The sequence below is a fragment of the Theropithecus gelada genome, chromosome 3 (assembly GCF_003255815.1).
Source record: "Theropithecus gelada isolate Dixy chromosome 3, Tgel_1.0, whole genome shotgun sequence".
Taxonomy (NCBI): domain Eukaryota; kingdom Metazoa; phylum Chordata; class Mammalia; order Primates; family Cercopithecidae; genus Theropithecus; species Theropithecus gelada.
This window is the reverse complement of record NC_037670.1, coordinates 111,780,752-111,800,795: the sequence shown is the minus strand read 5'-3', so window position 1 is coordinate 111,800,795 and position 20,044 is coordinate 111,780,752. Positions and strand designations below refer to the sequence as shown.

General features: G+C 36.8%; 1 protein-coding gene across 31 annotated transcripts in view; it reads right to left on the bottom strand.

Annotated features, from left to right (window-relative positions):
• Positions 1-365: 365 nt before the first annotated feature.
• KRIT1 (KRIT1, ankyrin repeat containing) overlaps positions 366-20,044 on the bottom strand; it is a 47,564-nt gene continuing 27,885 nt past the window's right edge. For all 31 annotated transcript variants that reach the window (XM_025378266.1, XM_025378256.1, XM_025378258.1 and 28 more), the window contains 5 exons: positions 16,038-16,204; positions 15,321-15,408; positions 14,630-14,836; positions 2,250-2,366; positions 366-1,746 (listed from right to left, as the gene is read on the bottom strand). In XM_025378266.1, coding sequence (XP_025234051.1) covers positions 1,678-1,746; positions 2,250-2,366; positions 14,630-14,836; positions 15,321-15,408; positions 16,038-16,204 — 648 coding nt within the window. In that variant the 3' untranslated portion in view covers positions 366-1,677. The remainder of the gene's footprint in view (positions 1,747-2,249; positions 2,367-14,629; positions 14,837-15,320; positions 15,409-16,037; positions 16,205-20,044) is intronic.

Below are 20,044 nucleotides of genomic sequence, written 5' to 3'. Positions count from 1 at the left end.
TTCTTTGTAGACCATTTAGATGGACCTAGAACAAGAATAACTTGGAAATTAAGATTTGGAGTTCAGAAAAGAAATTGAAGCTAAAATCTTAGGTTTGGGAGTCAACAGGGTATTTGGTAACAGTCGAGGACATTAGAATGAAGGGAACTGAACAGGGTATTGTTCATGTAGAATCAAAAGTATCTAGCACAGAATTAAAGATAAATCAGGTTTTCCTGTTAACTTTACTTAACCATACAATCTTAATTTTAATAAGGCCTACACATAGTACCATTAAAAATAAACAGAAGTTAATGTGAAGAATAGTAATATAAAAATTATCTGCAAACTATAGGACAACTTTAAATATAACTATATCTCTGAACTTATTTAGAATTCTTCAGTCTATTAGTTTGGAAATACTGTAGTTTCTAGCTTATGAATAGCACATTTATCAAGTTGCCTCCTCATCTATATCACTACTTCCCTAAATGAAACAGATACTTGGTGATTTACTTCCTACAAAGTAAAGTCAATATACATAAACTATTAAGTCAACTCACAAAAAATACAGCATGTATTTAACAAATGCAACTTCTGATATCAAGAGATGATCACTTAAAATATGTCTGTGTATGTGTGTGTGTGCTTGTGTGCCAGGCAGTTTTGTGAAATTTCTCAGCTTTAATAATCGAAATTCCTTATTGGGTCTGGACTTATTTTAACAACAAAAAAGCAAAAACAAAACCAAAGTTAAGTTCACAAGGCCATGCTACTTCCAGAGTGAATGCCCTTGTTTGGAGTAGGTCTCTGAAATCTTCATTTTTAAAAGGCACATAGGTAATTATGATGCAAGTTCATGTACTATACTTTGAGAAACATTACCATATATCAGATTTACATTTTAAGACTTTTAAAAAAATGTTGAGAAATGTTTATAGACTGCAGAAAACTGTTTTAAATAAGTGTCATATGGTTCAAGTAGAAAATACATTTTCTTTATTCAAATCATGTTGACGTTCAGTATATTTTGAAATACACATGAAGTTATACCAAAGCTACATTTTAATCTCATCACATTCTACTCCAAATTCTTTACCATTTACCAAAAATAACTTTTTATAAAGCTTACTATTTTGTCTATTATACAGACTATCAATCTATAACTTTTTGTGTTTCTCTCAAAAATTGGAATAGCTTATGAGGATATTATATAAAACTAATTGGTATATTACACACCAAACATAAGTACAGATTCTGTACAATGTAATAGTGTACATATATATTACAAGAAACTAAATGCCTTGTTGAAAGTAATTTTTTTTTTTTTTTTTTGAGATGGAGTCTTGCTCTGTCACCCAGGCTGGAGTGCAGCGGCGCAATTTTGGCTCACTACAACCTCCACCTCCTGGGTTTAAGCGATTCTCCCACCTCAGCCTCCCTAGTAGCTAGGATTATAGGCGCCCGCCACCACGCCCAGCTAATTTTTGTATTTTTGTAGAGACAGGGTTTCACCGTGTTGGCTAGGCTGGTCTTGAACTCCTGACTTCAGGTGATCTGCCTGCCCCAGCCTCCCGAAGTGCTGAGATTACAGGGGCGAGCTACCATGCTTGGCCAAAGTAATCTTTTAAGAAGTCTTTCACGGAAAAAAATTCTGCATTACAAAATGTGGTGGCTTGAGTAACAGTTACTTCTCTTTTATGAATTTCTTTCAGTGGGCATTAACTGTCCATTTAGCTTCATTAGCAGTTTTACCACGAGACCAGCCTACAAAGTAAAACATGTCAATAATAAATATAAAACATGTAAGAATGTTTAAAGGACATTCATGACACTGGGCAGTTCCCTATCTATTTGAAAGGGAACTTTCTTATCATGAGACAGCTTGTTAAGAAAGAGTATAGAGGGGATATTTACTCAGGCTTTTTGAAGGGGCTTAAGACGCAATCTGCTGGATACAGCTAGGGGGCACAGGTAGGTCAAGGAGATGGAAGACTACCTAATAACTTGATAAAAGAGACAGGTAATACTGACCAGAATGAAAAGACATGGCAAAAGAGTTTGTTATAAAACTGAAACAAACTATTCAGATAAGTTTCTGATTCTTCCTTGCTCAGAAGGCCTGGCTTTTTTCCTTGGTCTTAAATATTTTAATTTCATGGAATATTACAGGTTTTCCTTGAAGTTACATGGATGCCACTTTAAAAAAAAGAAGTAACTTTACTAACACAATAGTTCATTATTACAAGTCCAAAATAAATGATACTTACCTGTTTTGTATGTACTATAAAGCTCATTTTATTTTCCATGCTATGGATCTGAAAACAAGTATCAGCATCTCCCAATTGCCACATAAAACAACCATAGTTAAGACTGATGAGTAAAGCCTGCAACATAATTGGAAATAACTATATTAAAATATATATTAAAAACATCACCTATTTTTTCTTGCTATCTACACTGATATAGTCTGGTCTAAATATAATGATTCAGAATGCTTTTTTAAAAAAATTATTATGCTTTTAAGTTCTGGGGTATATGTGCAGAATGTGCAGTTTTGTTACATAGATATACACACGTGCCATGGTGGTTTGCTGCACCCATCAACCCATCACCTACATTAGGTATTTTTCCTAATGTTATCCCTCCCCTAGCCCCCAACCCCCTGACAGACCCCGGAATGTGACGTTCCCCTCCCTGTGTCCACATATTCCTCATTGTTCAACTCCCACCTATGAGTGAGAACATGGGGTGTTTGATTTTCTGTTCTTGTGGTAGTTTGCGGAGAATGATGGTTTCCCAGAATGTTTTAATGAAGCCTTTTCAAAGCACCCTGCACTAATCTCACACAGCCTGCAGCACAGAATCATATAGATTGGTAGACTCTCAGGAGACTGCCATGAGCAATATTTGTTGTATAAGATTGACAAAAATTTTTAAAGATGTCAATTCTATCCATGGCTTTCAGGATAATGAAAGGTACCACCTTTGTTTTCTTTCTGCAGGTTAAAAACTATCTCTTTATTCAGTATCTTTCTTTTGGATATTTACATAGTACTTTCAGATCTGTAGTTTATGCAACTGGGTTAACATGTTGACTTAGACAATCTTATCCCACTGAAAATAAGTACACTGATATATTTATTGTAAAAGTAAGCATAATTTAAAAAATTACTAACATACCTTTCATAAATTCAACAGAGCTTTTCTTTTTTAAGGACAGTCAAGTGAAGCAATGGGAGTGGGGAAGAACTGTAATTGGTTGTGATCAAATAGTTGTAAACACTACTGCACAAGGACCAGCCAACAACAGAACTATTTATAAAGCAATATTAATGATTCCTATACTTTCCTATTATAATATTATATATAAGCATTCAATATATCCTTGTTAATAACAATTCTCTCCTAGCAGTAACTTTCATTTTCTTGCCCTAAACATATACTCTTTGTGTACATATAAACAAAGAAGTGGTCCATGGCATTTTTAAGATACCTATGTTTAGAAACATTTTCTATAAATAGCAATTCTTATAATATTGACCACAAATACTAAACTAAGAATATGCCAGAAAGATAATGGGTTAGGGGATTTTTAAAGTAAGGTTCTGTCTGGGAGGTGGAGGTTGCAGTGAGCCGAGATTGCCCTACTGCACTCCTGCCTGGGCAGCAGTGAGACTCCGTCTAAATAAATAAATAAATAAATAAATAAAATAAAGTGAGGTTCTGTGAATGAAACACAGATAATTCACGTGAGTATACATTAAGAATAAGGAAAAACTAATAGTATCTTTTAAAAATGGCTATCTACATTTATATTGTAAAATATAACCTTATACATAGAATACACTAAAATAGCTACTTATCAAGGTACAGACTGAAAGAGTCAAGATATCATACTACCTTAAACTGCCTTTTCTTTTAAATCAATCAACTGAAACTTCTTTATTCAAAAGCCACAAAACAGTCCATTAATATGGCTTCAAAACAGCTCAATATACAGAAAAAAATACAACTGTAGTATAGTTACTTCTCAATTATGGAAGTCAAATTTCCAACAAAAGTACTGAGCCTGTAGTTATAGAAGGTAGAAATAATTGATATAAAAAACACAACTGTGGGCCGGGCGCAGTGGCTCAAGCCTGTAATCCCAGCACTTTGGGAGGCCGAGATGGGCGGATCACAAGGTCAGGAGATTGAGACTATCCTGGCTAACCTGGTGAAACCCCGTCTCTACTAAAAAATACAAAAAACTAGCCGGGCGAGGTGGCGGGCGCCTGTAGTCCCAGCTACTTGGGAGGCTGAGGCAGGAGAATGACGTAAACCCAGGAGGTGGAGCTTGCAGTGAGCTGAGATCCGGTCACTGCACTCCAGCCTGGGCGACAGAGCGAGACTCTGTCTCAAAAAAAAACAAAAAACAAAAACAAAACAAAACAAAAAAAACACAACTGTGTCCCATGGCTTTTCCTGAGAATCTCTGATGCTAATGTATCCCATGTAGTGTTTTAAATGCAAATGAAGGTATTTTTGCAGATGAAGGTGTTTGCTCTATTTTTGCAAAGCTTGTTGAATGCAATCCTAATAGATCTTGGTGAATCTAAGACAACTGAGGACGAGCTGGTTGTTCCCACATTTGATGGCTGAAATATGTAATTATCTTAAACCTTTCAAAGGTGCCATAAATTTATCAGTGGTTTACAGAGAACAAGGTAATGACTAGATGGATAGAAAATATCTTTACTCCTTGGTTCAATCACCTTTTTAGATACCCAAGAATAGCATTCCTATTTATAGTTCAAGAAACTGAATCTCTTATCTAAGAAAAAAGCAGACTGTTAATTAAGAATATTACTGTCATCCTTCTGTTACTGCTATCTCATTTATTTGACTCCTGGCTCAGAGTATTATATATAATATGAAATGGTATATTTAAGTGTTAAATAATATTGCTAAACCTTCATTTGAATACTATATAAAACTTTGTATTACTGCCAAAAATTGTAAAGCTAACAAACATAAAATATAGTTTAGAGAAATGGCACAGCATCACCATCCAGTTCTACGAAGAACGATTTGCAGATGTTGGTATAACATGCTCTTAAACAGCAGAGGAAAAATTTCTTGAAATGGTGGGGGGGCATTTCTTCTTCATTTCCTTTAATGAACTTAGTACGAGAGATATAGAAAAGTGGTTACAAGCTAATAAACAGTAGCCTATTTTGTGTGGGCAAAATAGTTTTAACAGAAAATGATGGTGTGGTGGCTCACACCTGTAATCCCAGCACTTTGTGAGGCCAAGGTGGGAGAATCACCCTGTAGAGATAGGGTCTCAATTTGTTGCCCAGACCAAGAGTTTGAGACCAGCCTGGGCAACAAAGTGAGACACTATCTCTACAAATAATAAATTAGTAGGGTGTGGTGGCACATGCCTATAGTCCCAACTACTTGGGAGGCTGAGGCAGGAGGATTGCCTAAGCCTAGAAGTTTGCAGCTAAGCTATGATGGTGCCACTGCACTCCAGCCTGGGCAACAGAGTGAGACTGTGTCCTAAGGAGAAAAAAAAAAAAAAGGAAAGAAAAAGAAAATGGTAAGCAAATGACCTAAAAGCAAGGTGACTGTAAGAGAGCCGTCCCCAACCTTTTTGGTGCCAGGGATCGGTTTCGTGGAAGACAATTTTTCCACAGACAGGGGTGTGGGGGATGATTTTGGGATGATTCAAGCGCATTTCATTTATAGTGCGCTTTATTTCTATTACTATTATATTGTAATATGTAATGAAATATACAACTCACCATAACATAACATCACTGGGAGCCCTGAGCTTGTTTTCCTGCAACTAGATGGTCCCATCTGGGAGTGATGGAAGACAGTGACAGATCATCAGGCATTACACTCTCCTAACGGGCATGCAACCTAGATCCCTTGCATGCGCAATTCACAAGAGGGTTCATGTTCCTATGAGAATGTAATGCCACCATTGATCTGACAGGAGGCAAAGCTCAGATGGTAATACAAGTGATAGGGAGTGGCTGTAAATATAGATGAAGCTTCGCTTGCTGCTCATCTCCTGCTGTGTGGCACGGTTCCTTACAGGCCATGGACCAGTACCAGTCCATGGTCTGGGGGTTGGGGACCCCTGCTAGAAGAGACTTCAAGCAATTAAGCTCCAGGTCAATTACTAAACTCAGACCCTATTCCACCCTATGTTCCCAGATAGTTTATCTCCATTCACACGTATATCTATCAAAGTAACTGTTGCCCTTAAAGATGACCCTGAAAATTAATATAAAATGACTAAACTATGACTGGGATATTTCAGGAAGTTATGTGATTATAAAGACCTATTAAGACACATAAAGGGGTGAGCACGGTGGCTCATGCCTGTAATCCCAGCACTTTGGGAGGCCGAGATGGTCGGATACCCTGAGGTCAGGAGTTCAAGACCAGCCTGACCAACATGGAGAAACCCCCCTCTCTACTAAAAATACAAAATCAGCCAGGCATGGTGGCACATGCCTGTAATCCCATCTCGTTGGGAGGCTGAAGCAGGAGAATCGCTTGAACCCCAGAGGCAGAGGTTGCAGTGAGCCAAGATCGCACCATTGCATTCCAGCCTGAGCAACAAGAGCGAAACTCATCTCAACAACAAAAAAAAAAGGACACATAAAAATGAGGAAAATAAAAACTACGATGAAATTTCCTAATCTAAATGCCTTTAAAAAATGCATAAGCCTATTACTTTAACCGATTTGGTCTATTCTTAACAAATCTTAATTAACAAATTACGAGGAAGGTGGATCACTTGAGGTCAGAAGTTTGAGACCAGCCTGGTAAACATGGTGAAACCCTGTCTCTACTAAAAACACAAAAATTAGGTGGGCATGATAGTTCATGCTTGTAAGCCCAGCTACTTGAGAGGCTAAGGTGGGAGGACTGCTTGAACCTAGGAGGCAGAGGTTGTAGTGAGCCAAGATCACACCACTGCAGTCCAGCCTGGGTGACAGAGCAAGACTCTGTCTCAAAAAACAAAACAAATTAGATTTGATTTTTATTAGCTTCCTATTATAAACTAAAAAGCTGTTCATCCCATTTAAATGTGTTAAATATGCTAAAAAATAATTGATAAACCTGTATTTTATAATGACTTATGGTTAGAAAAAGGAGCACCATACACTAACTTCTAACTGAAGAGCTCTAAAGTGGGATTGAAAAGGGTCTGACCCACCTACCGCTGCTGTCACCTGTGCACATAGTGCCAGGAGGTCAACCCACCTGCCTGCCACCAGCACCTGCAAACACCAGAAGTGGGCTTGGAGACAAGCCTGCCATGCCCACCACTGCCACCAGCACACATTGTCTAGGGTCCTGAGGACAAGCGCTGCCCACTGCCACTGTCAACTGTGCCTAAGCATCTAAGGGCCTGAGGACTGACTCAACTTAGCATGCTGCTGCCATTGTCTGCACACACCATCAGAGGGCCTGATGACAGGCCTGTTCCGCCTGCTCTTGGTGTCTGTACATGTCATCTGGGGGCTTAAGGATTGTTATGCTCTGCCTATGCCTGCTGGTGCCCACATGCACTATCTAGGGGCCTGAGGAAAGGCATCCCCTGCTGACTGGCACAACTATTAGTGCCTGAGCACTGGCCTGCCTGGAGTCACAGTCCCCAGAAAAGCCTACTACAGCCTTCATTAACAATCACAGTCTAAGCCACTGAGGGACTCACAGACACAACTAATGCTCATTAAAGCTGAAGAAATCATACGGAGACTATACTACTGCACTCACCCAGAATCAAAGCCAAGCACCGTATCCAACCAACACTATAGCTACATCTATAGGAAAAAGTCTTTCTTTACAAAAGCCAAGGCATAAAATAGGAAGAGTGACATCAGATGTACAGATATAAACATAAGGATACAAAAAACATTGAAAAGCAAGAAAACATGATACCTTCAAAGGAAAACAATAACTCTTCAGTAACAGATCCTCCCCCAAAATTTTGAAAAGCCTAATAAAAAAATCAAAATAATGATATTAAAGAAACTCAGTGTGATCTAAGATATATAAGATAACAAAAGTATATGGAAGAACTCAATAAATGAAATAAAAAGCACAACTGAGAGCTTCAACAATACACTAGATCAAGCAGAATAAACAATCTGTAAACCTGAAGGTATCTTAACCCAGGCAGACAAAAAAGAAAAGAAAAGAAATAAAAAAAATGAAGAAAGCCAATGTGACATGTGAGGGCACCATAAAGTGACCAAACGTTTGAATTCTGAGATTTTAGAAGGAGAAGAAATGGAGAAAGACAATAGCTGAAAACCCCCTACGTCTTATAAGAGATGTAGACATCAAATATACTCAAGCAGATCTGACCTAAAAAGGTCTTTCCCAAGGCATGTTATAGTTAAACTGTCAAAACTCAAAGACAAGAGAATTCTAAAAACCATAAGAGAAATGCATCAGGTCACATATAAGGACATTGCCATCAAACAAACAACAGATTTCTCAGAAGAAACTATAGGCCAGAAGAGCCTAGCATGATGTATTTAAAATGCTAAAAGTTAAAAAAAAAAGGCTTTATATTAGGTTGGTGCAAAAGTAACTGTGATTTTTGCCATTGTTATTAGATCTAAAGGGAAAGACAGACTCCAATACAATAATAGTTGGGGAATTCAACACCCCACTCTCAACACTGAATGGATCAAAAGAAATTAACAAAGAAACACTGGATTTAAACTGCACTTTAGACTAAATGGATCTAACAGCCAGGTGCAGTGACTCACGCCTGTAATCCCAGCACTTTGGGAGGCCAAAGTGGATGGATCACCTGAGGCCAGGAGTTTGAGACCAGCCTGGGCAACAACCCCATCTCTACTAAAAATACAAAAATTAGCCAGGTGTAGTGGCACACGCCTGTAATCCCAGCTACTCAAGAGGCTAAGGCAGGGGAATTGCTTGAACCCAGGAGACATAGGTTTTACAGTGAGCTGAGATTGCTCACTGTACTCCAGCCTAGGTGACAGAGCAGGACTCTGTCTCTAAAAAATATAAACAAACAAACAAATAAATAAATGGATCTAACAGACATTTACAAAACATTTCATCCATCAGCTGCAGAACACACATTCTCCAGGATAGACCATCTGTTAGGCCAAAAAACAAGTCCCAATAAATTTTGTAAAAGTCTCTTAGATCACAATGAAATAAAACTATAAATCAACAACAAAAGAAATTTTGGGAACTGTACAAATAAATGGAAATTAAACAACACGCTACTGAATGACCATTGGGTCAATTAAAAAATTAAGAAGGAAATAAATTTCTCAAATGCAATGAAAATGAAAACACCATATACCAAAACCTAAGGGATATAGCAAAAGCAGTGTAAGACGGAAGTTTACTGCAATAAACATCTATGGCAAAAAAGTAGGAAGATCTCAAACACTTAACGATGCACCTCAAGGAACTAGAAAAGCAAGAAAAAAACCAACCCTGAAATTAGCAGAAGGAAAGAAATAAGATCAGACCAGGACTAAAAGGAAGAAAGACTAAAAAAGAAAAAAGAAAAAAAAATTACAAAGGATCAACAAAATGAAAAGTTGGTTCTTCAAAAAGACAAAATGAGTAAACTGTTAGGTAGACTAACCAAGAGGAAAAGAAAATCCAAATACACAAAATCATAAATGATAAAAGAGACATTATAACTGAGACCACAGAAATAATAAAGAATCGTTAAAGACTATTAGGACCAATGAACGATAGGCTAACAAATTGGAAAACCTAGAGGAAAAAGACAAATTCCTCGACACAGACAATCTACCGATATTGAACCAGTAAGGAAAAGAAAACCTCAACAGATAAATTCTTGGTAATGAGGTTGAATTGGAAACAAAAAGTCTCTCAACAAACAGAAACCAGGTAACTTCACCGCTAAATTCTACCAAACCTATAATGAAGAACTAATACCAATTTTCTCAAAATGGCCCAAAAAACTGAAGAGGATTCTTCCTAACTCATTCAATGAGGTCAGCATCATTTCAATAACAAAACCAGACAAGGACACAACAAAAAAAAGAAAACAAGAGTCCAGCAGTCATGATAAACACAGATGCAAAAATCATCCACAAAATACTACCAAACTGAGTCCAACAACACATCAAAAAGATAACACACCATGATCAAATGGGATTTATGCCTGGAAGGCAAGGATGATTCAACATATGCAAATTAATAAATGTGATACAATCAATAGAATGAAGGACAAAAACCATACAATAGTTTCAATAAGTGCGAAAAAAGAACTTCATGAAGTTCAAGATCCTTTCATGATGAAAAAAAAAACAACTCTCAGCGAATTCACATAGAAGGAACATACTTCAATCAATAAAGGCCATATATGACAAACCCACAGCTAATATCATACTGAAAGGGGAAAAGCTGAAAGCCTTTCTTACAAGAACTAGAATAAGACAAGGATACCCCACTTTCAACTACTCAGAGCCTTGCTCTGTCGCCCAGGCTGGAGTGCTGTGGCACAGTCTCGGCTCACTGCAAGCTCTGCCTCCCAGGTTCACACCATTCTCCTGCCTCAGCCTCCCGAGTAGCTGGGACAGGCGCCCGCCACCACGCCCGGCTAATTTTTTTGTATTTTTAGTAGAGATGGGGTTTCACCGTGTTAGCCAGGATGGTCTCGATCTCCTGACCTCGTGATCCACCCGCCTCGGCCTCCCAAAGTGCTGGGATTACAGGCATGAGCCACCGCACCCAGCCTCAACTACTCTTAATCAACGCAGTACTGGAAGTACTGGAAGTCCTAGACAGACCATCAGGCAAGAGAAAGAAATAAAAGCCATATAAATTGGTAAACAGGAAGTCAAACTGTCCCTCTCTGCAGATGACATGATCTTATATACAGAAAGACCTAGACTCTACCAAAAAACTAATAGAACTGATAAAACAAATTCAATAAAGTTGCAGGACACAAAATTCACATACAGAAATGACTAGCATTTCTATACACCAATAATGAACCAGCTGAAAAAGAAATCAAGAAAGCACTCTCATTTACTATAGCTACTAAAAAAAATTAAATACCTGAGAACAAATCTAACTAAAAAAGTGGAAGACCTCTGTAACTAAAACTACAAAACACTGATGAAAGAAATTCAAGAGGACACCAAAAATTGGAAAGATATCCATGCCCATGGATTGGAAGAGTTAATATTGTTAAAATAGCAATATAGACCAGGCGCAGTGGCTCATGCCTGTAATCCCACCACTCTGGGAGGCCGAGGTGGGTGGATCATCTGAGGTCAGAAATTCAAGACCAGCTTGGCCAACATGGTGAAACCGTGTCTCTACTAAAAATACCAAAACAAAACAAAACAAACAAACAAACAAAAAACTTAGCTGGGCATGGTGGTGCAAGCCTGTAATCCTAGCTACTTGGGAGGCTTAGGCAGGAAAATTGCTTGAACCCAGGAGATGGAGGTTGCAGCGAGCCGAGATCATGCCACTGCACTCCAGCCTGGGTGATGAAGCAAGACTCTGTCTCAAAATAAATAAATAAAAAATAAAACAGCAGTATTACCCAAAGCAATCAAGTAATTCAATGCAATCTTTATTGAAATACCAATGACATGCTTTACAGAAATAAAACAAAATTCTAAAATTCATTTGGAATAACAAAATATTCCAAATAGCCAAACCAATAGTGAGAAAAAGAGAACAAAGCTGGAGGCATCACACTACCTAATTTCAAAAAATAAACTACACAAACCTACAGTAACCAAACAGCATGATATTATTGTAAATACAGATCCCAATGGAACAGAGAACCCAGAAATAAATCCATGTATTTACAGCCAACTCATTTTCAACAAAGGTACCAGGAACAAACATTGGGGAAAAAACACCCTATTCAATAAATGGTGCTGGAAAAATTGGATACCCACATGCACAAGAATAAAACTAGACTCCATCTCTCACCATATACAGAAATCAAGTCAATATGGATAAAAAACCTAAATGTAAGACCTGAACCTATACAACTAGTAGAAGAAAACATAAGGCAAATGCTTTTGGACATTGGTCTAGGCAAAGACTTCAAAAGCATAGGCAACAAAAACAAAAACAGACAAATGGGGCTATTTAAACTATTAAGCTTCTGCACAGTTAATGTTAACAATCAACAGAGTGAGAGACAATGTGGTGAATGGAAGAAAATATTTTCAAAGTGTTCATTAGACTAGGGACTAATATCCAAAATTTACAAGGAAATCAAACAATTCAACAGCAAAAGAACATATCCCATTATAAAGTGGGCAATGATTAGAATAAACATTTCTCAAAAGAAGACATACAAATGGCCAAGAAGTATATTTAAAAATGCTCACCATGAGTAATCATCAGGGAAGTTCAAGTCAAAACCATAATGACATTTCATCCCACCCCAGTTAGGATGACTATTATCAAAATGACAAAAACATAACAAATGCTGGTGAGGATGCAGAGAGAAGGGAACTTTTATATGGAGTTAGTGGGAATATAAACTAGTATAGAGCCATTATGGAAAACAGTGTAGAGGTTTCTCAAAAACTAAAATAAAACTGCCATATGAACCAGCAATCTCACTACTGAGTATTCTTCCAAAGGAAAGGAAATCAGTGGGATCCTGCAACCCCATGTTGACCGCAGCATTATTCACAATAGCAAATATATGGAATCAACCTAAGTGTCTACCAGCAGATGAATGAATAAAGAAAATGTGGTATGTGTGCACAATGAAATATTATTCAGCCATAAAAAAGAATGAAATCCTGTCATTTGCAACAACATGAAAAATGGAACTGGGGGTCATTTTGTTAAGTGAAATAAGCCAGGCACAGAAAGTCAAATATCCTATTTTCTCATATACGTGAGACGTTGATGTCACGGAGGTAGAGAGTAGAATGACGATTACCAGAGCTGGGAAGGGTAGCGTAGGAAGGAATAGGGAGAGGGTCAGTTAATGGGTACAAACATACAGTTAGATAGAATGAATAAGCTGCGGTGTTTCATAGTACAGTAGTGTGACTATAGTTAATAATCTATTGTATATTTCAAAATAGCTACAAGAGATGAGTTGAAATGTTCCCAATACAAAGAAATGATAAATATTTGAGGTGAATTTCCTAATTACCCTGATTTGATCATTATTTATTGTATGCATGTATCAAAATATGAAATGTACCTCATAAATATGTACAACTACTATGTATCAATTTAAAAAATGAGTGAGGCCCAGTGGTTCATGCTTGTAATCCCAGCACTTTGGGAAGCTGAGGCAAGAGGATCACTTGAGGCCAGGAGTTTGAGACCAAACTGGGCAACATAACAAGATCCCATCTCTGGGGGGGAAAAAAAAAAAAAAAAAGCCAGGCATGGTGTTATGTGCCTGTAGTCCCAGCTACTCAGGAGGCTGAGGTAGGAGGACTGCTTGAGTCCATTAGTTCAAAGCTGCAGTGAGCTATGACTGCACCACTGAACCCCAGCCTGGGGAAGAGAGTGAGACCCTGTCTCAAAAAATAAATATATAAATCAAAAAATTTTTAAATGTAAAAAACAATAAAGAAGCTCTGAAGTATTCCAGTGGATATTCAATCCCTTCCATACTTCATCCTGCTCCCCAAAAGGTTCTTCTACTAATTATAATTTTTCAAAGTGAAGCCCTTGTGTCACATATAATATTTTTTTCATGTCTTTTTCAATTAACCTAACAAATGTTTTAAACAGGCTACATAATCACAGAGTTAAAACTTTTAAGTTGCAAAATGGCCTTGTTATGGACTGAATGTTTGTGCCCTGCCTCCCAAAATTGGTATGTTGAAATCCTAACCCCTAGTGTGATGGTATTGGGAGGTAGAGCCTTTGAGAAGTAATTATGTCATAATTTATGAGAGCAGGGCCCTCATGAATGGGATTCACGCCTTTATAAAAGGGACCCCAAGACAACTCTCTCATTCTTTCTGCCATATGAGGCTACAAGGAGATGTCAGCAGTCTCCAACCCAGGAAAACCCTCTCACTAGAATTCAACCCCACTAGCGCACTGATCTCAGACTTCCAGTTTCCAGAACTGTGAGAAATAAACTTCTGTTGTTCATAAGCCAATCAGTCTATCGGGCTTTGTTATAGTGGCCTGAACTAGATAGGTATGTAATGAAAAGTTTCCCTCCTTACTTTTATTCCTAGTTATCTGGTTCCCTTCTCTAAAGGCTTCAAGAAATATTTTATGCATACACAAGCAATATATATTTATGTAAAGATCAGCCTCATTTCCTGCCATTTTAATACCAAGAGTAGGCAGCATATTACATATTGTTCAGCACCTTGTTTTTTCACTAAATATATCTATTGCAGATTATTCTACACAAAAATACTCTTTATTCCTTTTTATGGCTGAAGGGTATTCCAAAGCAGAAATGTAATATAATATTAACCCCTTACTGACAGTGATTTAGTGTCCCCCTTCATCTTATGTAATGAATGAGTTGCAATGAACAGTCTTGTAAATATGCCATTTCTAAATTCTTCATGTAGGTTAGTACTGTTGTTTCAGGTATTATATAACATGATTTGTGAAAAAAAAGCTGAAAATCTACCTTAGTTTCCATGTTGAGGAGATGAAGTCCTTTTATATTCACTCCTACGTACACAGGGATGACTTTATGATTGCTGGGGCTTGCCTTTGTAAATATCTGTCCTGTGAAAAATGCTGCTCCATAAGTAGGAATTTCCCAGCAATTCTGTAAGAACATGCGCTGAAGGTGATGCATTTCTTTACTGACACCTTCACTTGTACTGAGATTCTAAAAACAAACAAAGTAAATTAAAAATAAGAGATATGAAAGGAAAATGTACCATTGATAATCCAAATAGATCAACTAAGCAGTTTCTAAAATCAAGACTGCCCCTAAAGAATAAAATTATGGCACATTATATCAGGAATACTTTTTCTCTTGTGATGTTAATATTAAAAAAAAATCGAGGTCTAAAAATATTGTCTACGCTATTGGGTTTTAATTGCTTCACGGGCATGGATAGTGTATTATTTCAAATTTTTATGTTTAGTCCTTACCACAGTATTCGGCATGCAGAAGGTATTCAGTAAAAGATTATATATTACTAAAAATAAAAATACCTTGCTACTTTCAATTTCAAGCACTGTGAACTAGAAGATACATTTTTAATTTCAGAACTATAAATTTAATCTACCGATGTTTAAAATATTAATAACACTAACAAAATTTCAACTAGCCTATAAAGCATCTTCATTTCTATTAAACAGCTTACCTTGTATTCATGAAGTATGCGATTTGTCCAGTGAGGTGCCTTACTTTTCAGTTTGGTAACAGGTACGATGGATTTTAGATTTTCTTCACTGTAAGCACACATACCAACATCCTTTAAATAAATCATCTTTAGTAGCTAAAGTATACTAATCATTCTGTTACAAATGGCTTTCAGTAACGTAATTTTTAAGCTGAAAAATACTTTGCTGTAAAATATCAGAGAACTCTAAAAATGTTAAGCAAAAAGCCACAAATCTCATATTATCAATTTAGATAAATGTTTCTTCTTTCAATAACCAGAAACTATTTTTGAAAATTGAAAACCACAATAACCAAATTCAGATATGCTTAAAACCTCAGTGTTTTCTCTCAAAGACTGAACATAAAACCAGTTTTTATGGTGGGATTCTTAAGTACATCTGTCTTATAAAATTTTTTACTACTTATTCAAGTCAGGTTTTAGTGAACTTATTTAAGCATAAAAAAAGATAAAATATAAAGTGTATCAAACTATAGTCAAATATAAGAAAAGTACATTTGGAGAATGTAACTTTAAGAATGCTTTACTATAATGTTTTCTTTTCTCATTCTACATCTTATATTATTTAATTCCAAACCAATGTAACGTATAAATATTTTCTAATAACATTTTTAAACTTTCTTGGTTAAACAGAATCTTGACCATAGCACAAGACCATGCATAATATTAAATACTTACTTTAGGAAACCTTGCTTGTGTTTTTTACTCTCATAATTTCCATAGACTATTTGCAAAAGCAGACTTGCCAATGTTATCAACTTAGCATCAGGAGCTGTATAAAAGCCCTTCAATAAATTATATCTGGCTTCATCAAAGAGAATAAGAATAGCTAGCGGGTCTTCAATCTTAAGAGAAAAAAGTATAATTTGGTTATTAGGCTACAATTTCTTTTTACAAATGAACAATTTAATATGGCAAAAGCAAAAACTACACATTTGTATATAAATGAGCTGTTAAGCAAAGGTTGGCAAACATTTTTTTGTTAAGGCCCAGAGAGTAGTATTTTAAGCTTTGGAAGCTATATAATTGCTGTTGCAACTAATCAACTCTGGCACTGTAACACAAAGAAAGCCACAGGTGATACATCAACAAATGGGTATAGCAGTGTTCTAATAAAACTTTATGTAGGAACACTGAAATACGAATTTCAAACAATTTCGCATGATAGGAAATACTGTTCTTTTGATTTAACAATCAAAAAACAAAAAAAATTAGCTTGTGAGGTATGCAAAAACTGGCAAAATATGGCTATAAGCTATAGTTTGCTAACTTGGTTGTCTAAGAAATATCATCAGTTTATAAATATGGATAATTTTTAGCAAAATTTTACCTAAATTTTTGTATTACTGAAACATTTTTCTATTAACTGTGCTTCAAACAATACAGCAGTGGACTTCAAAGAAGATAAAAGGAAGTATCTTAATTTCCAAAGGACAAATGCATTTTTAAAAAGTCTGTTGTAAGACATTTTAAATTTTGACTAAAAAGACTATGTACTTTCAAATATTAATAATATTCAAGAAGAGTAAATGTTTGTTTTGTTTTTTGAGATAGGGTCTTGCTCTGCCAGCCACGCTGGAGTGCAGTAGCGTGAACATGGCCTACTGCAGCCTCGACCTCCTGGGCTCAAGCTATCTAGCTGCCTCAGCCTCCCGAGTAGCTGGGACAAGAGGTGTGCCACACCTGGCTAATTTTTAAATTTTTTGAAGACAGAAGGTCTTGCCATGTTGCCTAGGCTGGGCTCAAGCAGTGCTCTCACCCTAGCCTCCCAAAGTGTTGGGATTACAGGTGTTAGCCACTGTGCCTGGCCTAGATCTTTTTTTTTTTTTTTTTTTTTAATTTTAAAAACTTTAAAGTTTATCCAATAAGATTAATAAAGATTGAGAACTCCTGGCCTACAGAATGCATTCCTACTTGTACACAGTCACCAATTATAAAGTTTCTGAATAAATACTTAAAGTATTTCCAAATACAATTCACAATGATCCCAAGCTTGAATAAAAATGATTTTTGCGGCCAGGCGCAGTGGCTCATGCCTGCAATCCTAGCACTTCGGGAGGCTGAGGCGGGCGGATCATGAGGCCAGGAGATTGAGACCATCCTGGCTAACACGGTGAAACCCCATCTCTACTAAAAATACAAAAAGTTAGCCAGGCGTGGTGGTGGGCACCTGTAGTCCCAGCTACTGGGGAGGCTGAGGCAGGAGAATGGTGTGAACCTGGGAGGCAATGCTTGCAGTGAGCCGAAATTGCGCCACTGCACTCCAGCCTGGGTGACAGAGAGAGACTCTGTCTAAGAAAAAAAAAAAAAAAAAAAATTATTTTTACAACATTACCTGAATTAATACTATTTTTCTATCTCAAAACACTGTATGCAATAGTAAAAAAACATTTCATGGGAAAAAAATTAAGGGGATTGTTTTAGATTAAAAGAGACTAAAGAGACATCCAAATATAAAGCATGAGCCTTGACTAGATCCTGGGGCGGGGAGGTATAAAAGTATTTTGGAACAACTGGGAAAAATCTGAATTTGAATCAGATATTATGTAATTATGGAATTATTAATTTTATTAGGTTGGAAATGTTATTGTGATAGGTAGAGATGTCCTTATTCTTAGAAGATGCATGCCAAAATATGTAGGAATGACACCTGCAACTCACTTTAAAATTATTCACAAAGAAAGTAAATACAGTAAAGCAAATTGTTAACAACTAGTCATCTAATGAATGGTAAATGGTGTAAACTGTATTACTTTTTAATATGCCCATGGCTTTTCAAATTTCTCAAAATAAAATGGAAAAAGACTGAATGAAAGCATGTTTTCTAATAAAAACTGACATCGTATATTTGAAGAATATGAGTAGATAATAACAGTTACAATTCCCAATACCATGTTCAAGGAGTTTTAGTCTCCATTTTTTCATTTCTAATGAAATCAGGATGTTTTCATCCTAAAAGGATGATGCTAAACAATACGTGTAATTCTGTTTTTCAGATGGTACAAACAGGAATTTCTTAATTATATAATAAGTGAAAGAACACAACTGCTTTACCAGATTATCATGACATTCTGGTTTACCATAAGAACTTACTAAACCTTGCTTCCTTCTTACTTGAGTCTCCTTTATTTTAAAATTATGCAATTTATTTATCATCCAAGTATTATCATTAGTGCTCCTTTTCTCTACCAGTGAACTATTAAAATATTACTTGGGACGAGAAGGCAGACTGAGTATACTTAGATTATGTGCAGATTTTATAGATATCATACATTTTTTTAAGTTATAGGGTAAAACAGATATAACATTTGTCATTTGAACCATTTTTAAGTGTGAGATTCAGTGGCATTAATTATGTTCACAACATTGTGCTACCATCACTACTATCTAGTTCCATGTAGTTTATATCACCCCAAAGAGAAAGTCTGTTAACTGGTAAGAACTTCCCTCCCCTCCCCTAGCCCAGCACCTCTGATAACCTCCAATCTATTTTTCCCCTTTCTGCCTTTGCCTATTCTAGATTACTAAAGTAGAATTAAATATTTGTTCTTTTGTGTCTGGCTTATTCAGTATGTTTTCAAGGTTCACTCATGTTGTCACATATATCACAACTTCATTCCTTAATTACTCTGTTTGTACGTATAGACCACATTTTGTTTGTCCACTCATCTGTTAATGGACACTTAGGGTGCCTCTACCTTTTTGGTTATTATGAATAATGCTGCAGTGACATAAAAATATGTTTGAATTCTTGTTTTCAATTATTTCAGGCATATATCTAGGACTGGAATTGCTGGATCATATGGTAATTCCAGTTTTAGATTTTTGAAGAACCACTGTTTTCCACAGTGGTTGCACAATTTTACATTCCCACCTACAATGTACCAGGGTTCCAATTTCTCTACATTTTTACCAACTCATTATTTTCTGTTTTGTTTTTTATAGTCATCCTAGTGGGTGTGGTTTCTCATTGAGGTTTTAATTTGCTTTTCCCTAATAACTAATGATGTTGAACATCTTTTCGTGTGCTTGTTCGCTATTTATATATTCAAGTCCTTTGACCTATTTTATTTACAGACAGGGTCTTGCTCTTTCATCCAGCCTAGAGTGCAGTGGATGATCATAACTAACTGTAACCCTGAACTCCTGGGTTCAAGTGATCCTCCCGTCTCACTCTCGAGTAGCTAGGACTACAGGTGTGTGCCACCATGCCAGGCTATTTAAAACAAACAAAAAAAGAAACTTTTTTGTAGAGACAGGGTCTCACTATGCAGCCAGGCTGGTCTCAAATTCCTGGCCTCAAGTGAGCCTCCCACCTCATCCTTCCAAAGCACTGGGATTACAGAAGTGAATCAGCACACCTGGCCTACTTTTTTTTTTTTTCTGAGACAGTCTTGCTCTATTACCCAGGCTTGTGTGCAGTCATGCGACATTGGCTCATTGTAACCTCTCCCTCCCAGACTCAAGCGACCCTCCCACCTCTGTCTCCTGAGTAGCTGGTACTACAGGTGTGTGCCATCATGCCTGGCTAATTTTTTAAGTTTTTTAGAGAGATGAAGTCTCACTATGTTGCCCAGGCAGGTCTCAAATTCCTGGGCTCCCATGATCCTCCCATCTCAGCCTCCCAAAGTGCCAGGATTACAGGAGTGAGCTACTGCACCGAACCCTGACCATTTTTAATCAGG